Genomic DNA, 10,788 nt, shown 5'->3' on the forward strand with positions numbered 1-10,788 from the left:
ATAACTTGCTTACTTTTCTTGTACAGTCGTAGAGTGTATCTGGCATGTCTTATCAGCCGGGTATTAATACAGACATTATTACCTCCTTATCAAATCTGTATTTTCAAATAAATTATACATTTTTATTGATATACTTCTGCAGTTAATTTTACAGTTTATTTCCTCTGAAGCAAAATTTAATATAACGATACGTGTCATTATATTTTGGATTATTTACCTACCTGACAACTGCGTTAGCGACGCTCCGTTAATATTAATCCTTACTATCAGTTGCACGTGATGGCAGTCACCTTCAGCACCTCTAGATCTTAACTACAAAGCCAGAAAATATATTAAACTTGCCGCATTAGAAGCTTTGCTGGTTTGCAAATGCATCCTAAGCCACTCGTCGACCTATGTATAGACTTGGTGGTGCAAGCAACAGTGTGTTATCAGCGTTATTGTCGCGATGATGAGGTAAATAGTAGTGTGTTGTGCTCTGGTGTTGAAGCTTCTGTCTGGTGGCGCAGATTTTCACGTTACTGTGACACCAATCAAGATCTTGGCTGTGAAATACTTTCATGTTTTTATGTTGTGTGTTATTTATTAAATCTATTTATTTGTATTTTAGTTATAATTACTGACTGTGTTGTTATCGGTTTTGTATGTTATTGTTTTTTAACGTGATTTAAACCTTATCTACTACAAGGGTCAATAAGGCTGTTTGTAACGTGGTCATCATGGGTCAAGAATACTTTAATCCCCCCCAAAAAAGGGATTAAAACAAACTTTCAGTGTATGTAAACTGATAGATACCCATCTCTCGATGTATATACCTGTGTGATGTGTATTATTATTGTTGCTGTCGTTGGTGGAATGATGAAGTAAAAATAATAATAAAGGAGAAAAAGTTAACATGAGAAGTTTTTGCAATGTAGAAGTGATAGCGGAGGGCGGAGCACCTGGAGGGAAAAATAAAAGGTTAAAATAGTGGCGAGGGAGTGCGAAAGGAGAGCCAGTGAGAAAATGGGCGAGTCTTATCAACTAATTTTGCTGAGAATTTGAAAAAGTTTGGGAGGGAAATTAATAAGTGTAGAAAACCTGGGATCCAATTACAACCGGAAGAGGGGAGAAATTAGATGGGGAGATGGAACTGTTTGGAAGGAGGGAATACTTTCAGGAGCTGTTAACAAGGCTGCTGGAAAGGATAAGGATGGGGGTCTCAAAAGTCATTGTGGAATGGTAAAAAATTTGCTTGAAGGAATGCTAATTAAGCCTTCTGGCGCTGGATGTAAATGGCATGATAACACCGACATGCTGTAGATAAAGACCTTATGTACAGTTCAGGACATTAAGGGGCACGTAAGTTTCTCCATCTTCTAATGGGGGAAAGACCATGAACATGACGATGGTGCATAACAGAAGTTGAAAGTCAACCTATAGAGTATCTTATAACAATATTTATAGCTTCTCAATGAGCCTGAATACTGGTTCATGCTGGCTACAGTTACTGGGGTTGTGCAAGGATCACAGGGAATACATCTCCAGAGTTCCGTCACTTCTACTTACGACACTAGTGTTGTTGCTTGTGCTGACACCACCTGCCCAGCTGAATCATCCACCGGTCAGCTGTCAGGCTCAGCTGGTCTGAACCTACCTTGTACAGATAAAACAAGAGAGGCTGCAGCTGAAGCACCATATGAACCTGATATAGTTTATGATATTTATTTAAGGATACGCTTCACAATGAGCAACTTCTTCAGTTCTAAGGACTGAAGAAGTAACTTTAAGAGGCGCGTAAGTTCCCCGTCTTTTAATAACATGTTCATTTTTCCAGTATAATCTACCTCGTCCATAATTACTATTGTCTGTTTCGTAAGGTGAAGTCCAAGATCTTTCCTTAATTCATGGTATAACTTAACAAATCTGTGAGGATAATTGTGTTGCAGAAGTCTGAGTCTGTGATCCTTGCACAACTTCAGTAACTGTAGCCAGCATGAACCAATATTCAGGCTCATTGAGAGGCTATAAATATTGTTATAAGGTACTCTATAGGTTGACTTCCACCTTCTGGTATGCACCATCGTAATGGTCATGGTCTTTCCCCCATGCGAGCCCATGGGCTATCACCCATATGGAAAGCCCCAGGTACACACAAGGGTAAGTCGCTGCTGTTTGGATTGCTAGAAGCAGCACCCAATACTCCTTCCTCCGTCTTTTAGACTGGTCCTTGGGGCGTAGGGAGTTCAAGAGCCCCGGTGCACACTGTGGTGTTGTGGGTGAGCCTCTTCCTGCAGTCAGGATGGGATGTTCTATCTTCCTGGGTCTGACGGTTGACACGTTCTGTAGAGGCGGTCGAGTGTCTTATCGGCTCATAATACCGCTAAGATAGCTGGACCTGTAAACACACTTCACACTAGTGTGACTGGGCAGGGCATTTCCTAGTGATGTAAAGATAACTTTATTTCCATACAGTGCAATGTACTATAAGCATGGATTAACTGACAGGTATAAATTACTTTATAGGAAGCCCCCTTCTTATGCGGAGCACTGACATTTGTAACATGTGGGGTGAGTGATAGTCTCAAGGTTACACATGTACACAATGAGTCCTGAAATTTGATTCCGCTGCTGACTCGAGGAATACTACTGACTCGAGGAAATGTGGTGTTTTATTTCATCTCGCCCAGATGAATAGCAGTAATTTTTAACGCGGGCTCGTAAAAAAATACGTGTTAGCATTTGTACTGCGGACCATTCAGTGCATCACTTTTCCTTATGAAATATGTGTAATGAGCTTAGCAAAGTTTTCCTCATTTGTTGTGGCTCCAGTCTGCAGGGAAAGAGAGCCATCAAACTATATTTTATTTTAAATTATTTATCGCTCAATCACTCTGCTGGTTGCTTTGAGGTTCATACTTCAACACTCCAAGCCTTTAATCTATTAGGCGAAATATTGACATTGCTATAAAGTCAAGGGAGGAGACAGCTAAGATCAGCCATAACGCTGGACATCCAGAGACTTAACTAAGATCAAATTGGTCGATATCGAGAAAAATACAACATAAAATCCATTCATGGGCCGGGCCGCTGGGGCGTTGACCCCTGGGGCGTTGACCCCTGGGGCGTTGACCCCAGGGATCAACGCCGCACTTAACCACACTCATTCATGTGTGGCTAAAGTACTGTTTACTTTGATGCAAAGCAGAGTACACAAGTTTGATCCTGCTGTGTACTGAGATAATATTTGTAAGAAATTTCGCCAGTTTGCGAATTGTGTGTGTATATATATTATAATGTGTGTGTGGAGAGGAGGGGGGGGGGCTTGGTCTGCGTGCACACACACACACACACACACAAGTGTCCCTGTTTGCAGATGATGTGAAGTTAATGAGGAGAATTAAATCAGATGAGGACCAGGCAGGACTTCAAAGAGACCTGGACAGACTGGACACCTGGTCCAGCAAATGGCTTCTCGAATTTAATCCTGCCAAATGCAAAGTCATGAAGATAGGGGAAGGGCACAGAAGACCACAGACAGAGTATAGGTTAGGTGGCCAAAGACTGCAAACCTCACTCAAGGAGAAAGATCTTGGGGTGAGTATAACACCGAGCATGTCTCCGGAAGCACACATCAGCCAGATAACTGCTGCAGCATATGGGCGCCTGGCAAACCTGAGAACAGCATTCCGATACCTTAGTAAGGAATCGTTCAAGACACTGTACACCGTGTATGTCAGGCCCATACTGGAGTATGCAGCACCTGTTTGGAACCCGCACTTGATAAAGCACGTCAAGAAACTAGAGAAAGTACAAAGGTTTGCGACAAGGTTAGTTCCAGAGCTAAGGGGAATGTCCACGTGACGAGGTGTCAGAGTGGGCGCCTGTGACGAGCGTGGTTCCACAGTGGTCAGTCCTAGGACCAGTGCTGTTTTTGGTGTATATGAATGACATGACGGAAGGGATAGATTCAGAAGTGTCTCTGTTTGTAGATGATGTGAAGTTAATGAGGAGAATTAAATCGCATGAGGATCAAGCAGGACTACAAAGGTATCCGGACAGGCTGCAAGCCTGGTCCAGCAGCTGGCTCCTCGAATTTAATTAACCCCGCCAAATGCAAAGTCATGAAGATCGGGGAAGGGCAACGAAGACAGCAGACAGAGTATAGGCTAGGTGGCCAAAGACGGCAAACATCACTCAAGGATAAGGAACTTGGCGTGAGTATAATACTGAGCACATCTTCAGAAGCGCATATCTACCAGATAACTGCTGCAGCATATGGCCGCCTGGCAAACCTAAGAATAGCGTTCCGATGCATCAGTAAGGAATCGTTCAAGACTGTACACCGTGTACGTCAGACCCATATTGGAGTATGCAGCACCAGTTTGGAACCCACACATGGTCAAGCACGTCAAGAATTAGAGAAAGTGCAAAGGTTTGCAACAAAACTAGTCCCAGAGCTAAGGGAAATGTCCTATGAAGAAAGGCTAAGGGAAATCGGCCTGACGACACTGGAGGACAGAAGAGTTAGGGAAGACATGATAACATATAAAATACTGCGAGAAATTGACAAGGTGGACAAAGACAGGATGTTCCAGAGATGGGACACAGAAATAAGGGGTCAAAATTAGAAGCTGAAGACTCAGATGAGTCAGAGGGATGTTATGAAGTATTTCTTCAGTCACAGAGTTGTCAGGAAATGAAATAGTCTGGAAAGTGACGTAGTGGAGGCAGGAACCATACATAGTTTTAAGGCGAGGTTTGATAAAGCTCATAGTGCAGGAAGAGAGAGGCCCTAGTAGTGATCAGTGTAGAGGCGGGGCCAGGAGCTAAAAATCGACCCCTGCAACCACAAATAGATGAGTACACACACACACACACACACACACACACACACACACACACACACACAGACTTCAGCTACACTCCCACCACACATCATCTCTCTCCACCACACAACAGTCACACTTTGCATATCTTAGCAGTACATCACTCGATGTGTATGCACTGAGCAGCAGCAGTGTATATGCACTTGGAGGGGTGTATGTCTCAGTATATGTGTATGTATATTTAGAGTTTGCTACAATCCTGATATTAATGTATTCATGAATAGTGAAATACAAGTGTCATGCAGCCTTAATTGTGTTGTCAGTAGGCTTCAAACTTAATGATTTGAATTAAAATTATTTTTTTCTTTTTACTAACTGACCAGAAGACGAGAATTTTTTAAGGCCGATTTTGAGGTGCCGACCAAAATCATATTTTTGTTTATTATATTTATATTAAATGCTAAATCCGTTTGTTATTCAGCACAAATATTAGAACCTCACACTGATTGGAAGTCAAACACGATATCAAACCGTACTCACGCAGTTCCACCAAGAACATACACTGTCTTGTAAGTACATCGCGTTGCGACCGCGTAAATAAAAAAAATGTAGGTGTATTTTACGAGTATCATAATTGTCCACACACCGGCCGTCCCTCACCATGGTAAGTGACCTGGGAAAGAGGAAACACATTTACTATCATTCATTCAGTAGCTGCCTTATCAAAAATGTGCTGACATCACTGTTCAGACGACCCTTAAGAGGTCGGGGTGAGGACTCAAATCCAGTTAACTGGTTTTTCCCTTGAACCCCCTTCATGCTACCTTGCTCACACTCCGACAGCACGTCAAGCCATAAAATCCGCTTGTCGCCACTTCTATCTAATAAAACTTCAGAATGTTAACAAACAGCATCACGAGTATCATAATGATCTACAACTATGCAAATGAGCATGTTTAGCTAGAAGGGTTGGTAAAGCATTTCGTGATTGTGGAACCATAGACTTACAACCTTCCAAACTGTTCTAACAAATGCAAGAACAGGAAACAGGAGGTTAGTCAACAGGAATGGGAACTTGTTAGTATGTTAAACATCTCCCCCCTCTCAGTAGTTTAGCATGACAAGGTGTAAATAAAATAACTAGAAAAAAGAATGGTAATGTTGCTCATCTTGTAAAAAAAAAAAAGCTAATGACCACAAGGCACAGTACTCGCTCCCATCTTGTTCCTCATCCTCATATCCGACATAGACAAGGATGTCAGCCACAGCACCGTGTCTTCCTTTGTAGATGACACCCGAATCTGCATGACAGTGTCTTCCATTGCAGACACTGCAAGGCTCCAGGCGGACATCAACCGAATCTTTCAGTGGGCTGCAGAAAACAATATGAAGTTCAACGATGAGAAATTTCAATTACTCAGATATGGTAAACATGAGGAAATTAAATCTTCATCAGAGTACAAAACAAATTCTGGCCACAAAATAGAGCGAAACACCAACGTCAAAGACCTGGGAGTGATCATGTCGGAGGATCTCACCTTCAAGGACCATAACATTGTATCAGTCGCATCTGCTAGAAAAATGACAGGATGGATAATGAGAACCTTCAAAACTAGGGAGGCCAAGCCCATGATGACACTCTTCAGGTCACTTGTTCTATCTAGGCTGGAATATTGCTGCACACTAACAGCACCTTTCATGGCAGGTGAAATTGCTGACCTAGAAAATGTACAGAGAACTTTCACGGCGCGCATAACGGAGATAAAACACCTCAATTACTGGGAGCGCTTGAGGTTCCTAAACTTGTATTCCCTGGAACGCAGGCGGGAGAGATACATGATTATATACACCTGGAAAATCCTAGAGGGACTAGTACCGAACTTGCACACGAAAATCACTCACTACGAAAGCAAAAGACTTGGCAGACGATGCAACATCCCCCCAATGAAAAGCAGGGGTGTCACTAGCACGTTGAGAGACCATACAATAAGTGTCAGGGGCCCGAGACTGTTCAACTGCCTCCCAGCACACATAAGGGGGATTACCAACAGACCCCTGGCAGTCTTCAAGCTGGCACTGAACAATCACCTAAAGTCGGTTCCTGACCAGCCGGGCTGTGGCTCGTACGTTGGTTTGCGTGCAGCCAGCAGTAACAGCCTGGTTGATCAGGCTCTGATCCACCAGGAGGCCTGGTCACAGACCGGGCCGCGGGGGCGTTGACCCCCGGAACTCTCTCCAGGTAAACTCCAGGTAAACCTCATAAATAACTGGGCCAAAATACCCGAGTATGAAAAATGTCTCGTTTCATATTAGAACGAACCTAGAAAGTTCTTCTGAAGAAAGTTTAAATTTATTTATTTCCAGAGCTAAAATACCGATGAGCGTGAGTGCCGCTTAACTGAGCATAAACTAAGTATTGCGGAAAATAAAAGTCGATAAACAGCCCCTGGAGAGGATGGTAAAACTTACCATAGCCTTAGAACTTTAAGGCCCCTTGTCAGCACTGTATGATCTTAGTAATACTGAGCCTGAGGAAGTTCTTCCTACTTTCTAAATCAGTCTCGTTGTTCATATTAGTAAGCCGCAGCAGCCTGATATATTGAGATTATTTTTTATAAAACAAATGGAATAACAACACACAATAATCTATGCTATAGAATCAGACACCAACTCTCATCTCAGTGGTTTTATGAAAGAGAAATGTGTGCATTAGCAATTTTCTCATTGCACACACACTTCCACTAGTTTTACCACATTTCTCTATCTAAATCCTGCATTTGATATAGAAAACAGAAGTGTTATCCAACATGAACTAGCCGAGATGAATAATGAATAAGTATGTGAGTATCTGCGAGTATTGTTGTTGGTGATAATGAAAATGACGTTCAGGGTGACGATGGTGATGGAGATGATTATAGCGATGATGGCATTACTGATGAATATAAATGTAGTTCTGTCAGTGTGTAGCGTAGATGGGGAGAGGGACTCGAGTGGGAATACTACCCGTCATAAATACACAAAAAGAGAGCAGAGAACTCTACCAAAAAAGAGGCGCTGGGACGTACGCACTAGATGGACAACGTCTGTCTGTTAGTAAAATTAACTTTTATGCCGAGAAAGTAAGTGTTATCCCAAGACTTTTGTAATGGGGCAAAACTCCAGAAAACTTTTCGTACTAATTTGCATCACAGAGAAAAAGACTTTCTGACCTTCATCATGCAACAACCACAATACCCATTGTTATTATGTGACTGAGAGTGAAGAGTCTCTATAAGATCCCATCACGAAAGTATACTTATTTGTTGCATATAACTTAAAATCTAATAACTCTTAATAAAATTTAATAGCTCCTGCAAACCAGAAAAATTGATCTAGCAAATTAATAAATAAATAAATAAGTAAATACAAAAAAAAAATATCTGAGACGCCTTGAACAGACTGAGTGAGACATCTGTCGTCGTCGAGGGAAACTGTGCAGTGAATTTGTTGTTGTTCTACTTATTCATTGCTACTCCTGTCCCAGATGACTCACAGTTCTCAAATAAAAGTAAAGACCCCTTTATTATATGTAACATAGTTGTCGAAAGTAAACTAATGACTAAGTTATCCCCAGACTTGGGGGTACCTAATGAGAGAAAAAACAGGAGGGGAACAGACTATTTATTATTATTATTATTATCTTTGTGTTACAGGCTGTCTGGTATGATGTAGACCAAGTGTGGGCGGACCTGTGGTATCTGCCGCCTTGTGTTCCTGCTCGTGCAGCACACCTCCTCCACGCCCACCTCCTGCACGCTCATATATTACATGACCGTCTTGAATGTTATGTTTACGATATAACTCGTCCACTTTTGACTCTGCTTGCCGCCAGGGCTCGCAGGATAGCCATCGTACCTGTAGATAGACAGTTTGCAAGTCTTTCTACTCCTGCCGTGTTCTCTGAATGTGGAGTGTACAAAAGGGAACATTTATTGCACGAATTAGACTTAACAGGAGTCGACTTTGGGTTGGATATGAAAGTGTTGTCAGCGCTGCTTCCTGTGTGTCCTGAGCTCAGCATCCTGAAGCTGGGGGGCAACACCACTCCTGATGTACTGAAGGCAGCTAAGACTTGTCCTCTCACAGTCTTGCACATAAGTGAGCGTTCTGCTAAAGAGCCTCGAGTTACTGAAGCTGAGTTAATAGAATTAATTATTGGCTCCAAAATCCACAGTTGTACGGAACTCCTCAACAGCGTCCGAGAGGGAAGGACATTCGATGTACACCCATCATGGCCACAACTTGCTGATTTCTCTACCGGGCACTGTAAAGTGAAGCAAGACTTTCTAGTTCTCATTCTCGTAGTTTTCACAAAACTCAATTACCTATCATGCAAATTACTAGATATACAAAATATTATATGCGCGTATGACAACTTCATTAGAGAATTTCCCGAGCAGCACGTACTTTCCCTGAAATCTAGCCACATACGTGCTGACTCGGACTTTTTGTATACCATTTCACGCGTTGCACCGGAGATCGAAGATCTGAAGCTAATTTACAGACGAAGAAGTATACAAAATATTGCGAGTGACATCTTAACGCTTACTGAAGACTTCCCATACTTGAGAGCTCTGCATATTTACGGGATGAGACATGCCAGTCAAGGGCAACCTGCACCAGAAGTTTTCGCTTGCATTGGGGCTCAGCTCAGAATGTTAGAACTTGACGAAATTTGCTTGAGAGATATCCCAATGCTGCTTCAAGTATGCCCTGTTCTTCAGGATATAACTTTAACTTTTAAGCATGGAATTAAGTGTGACCATAAAGGCCTTCCCGAAACATCACGTTTCGAAAGTGTGATCTCTCTCAAGGTTAAGTCATATCGCTTGAGGCAAGAACCTCTCAACTTCCTCCTCAAAATGCTACCAAATTTGCAAACACTTACTGTTCAAGGCAGAGTAGATAACGTAGAATTATTTTTGAGTTACCTCACTCAGCTTTTTGAATTGAGGACTGTGAAACTGACAGACCTCGACAATTTGGATGTAGTGAGCTTATGCGAGCTGCCAAGACTGACAAGTGATCGAAGGCCTTGGGAACTGTATGCTTCTCCCCACATCCTTAATCAATCAGATATTAACAGACTGCAGAATTGTGGCTGGTCTTACATACCTTTCAGGGAATATACATTTAAGACTGCTAACTTCTTTTCATTTTCTCAACGGCAATGGTGAAACCTCTTGGAGGATCTGCAGTACGAAGAGGAGCAGTGCTGCGTGACCCATACGGATTTAACGCTTATTTCTGAATATAATCTCTTCGAACGGTTCTGTCTAAAACTAATCTAACACTATGTGCCGAATAGGTAAAATTGATCAGTTAGCAAGAACTCTTTTAAAATTAAGTACTTTCTAAAATTTTCTTTAATACGTTTAAAGATAAATTTTTTATTTATGTTAATGTAAAAATTAATAAGTTTGTACCAAAAGAACCTTAGAAAGCTTACCTAACCTTATATATATATATATATATATATATATATATATATATATATATATATATATATATATATATATATATATATATATATATATATTGAAGCTGTCTAGTTGCATGTGGTGGGGACCAATTACCTGGGAGAAATAAATAAAAAATATTTACAATGTATATTTCATCTGTTACAAGCAAATTTAGGATAATCGATATCTTTCAGTGATGAGATATCTTGACACATCACGTCAATTATTATATTATCTTTATATTCCTGAATAAATGGACAATTAAGCACATAGTGTTCAAGAAAGTGACCAAACTACAAAGTTTACATTTAGTTTGATCAGTGTCTGTGTATGCCAAAGTGCCGAAAGTACTTGTAAGCAAGCCTAGTCCTTGTTACTTCAACAACATTCAGTCTGGTTGTCAATGGTATGGTGGTACTCATGTGCCGTGAATCAAGACACTTTTGTACATGTGGGTAACACAATGTGGTTTATGGGAA

At 41.4% G+C, this 10,788-nt stretch overlaps 1 protein-coding gene across 1 annotated transcript; it reads left to right on the top strand.

Moving 5' to 3' along the window:
• Positions 1–281: 281 nt before the first annotated feature.
• On the top strand, positions 282–10,295 carry LOC128690398 (uncharacterized). The gene is made up of 2 exons (XM_053779079.2): positions 282–456; positions 8,501–10,295. Exons 1-2 carry the CDS (start codon positions 370–372, stop codon positions 10,022–10,024), a joined length of 1,611 nt encoding a protein of 536 aa, XP_053635054.2. The 5' UTR covers positions 282–369; the 3' UTR covers positions 10,025–10,295.
• Positions 10,296–10,788: the final 493 nt, after the last annotated feature.

The sequence above is a fragment of the Cherax quadricarinatus genome, chromosome 1, assembly GCF_038502225.1.
Source record: "Cherax quadricarinatus isolate ZL_2023a chromosome 1, ASM3850222v1, whole genome shotgun sequence".
In the NCBI taxonomy this organism is placed as follows: Eukaryota; Metazoa; Arthropoda; class Malacostraca; order Decapoda; family Parastacidae; genus Cherax; species Cherax quadricarinatus.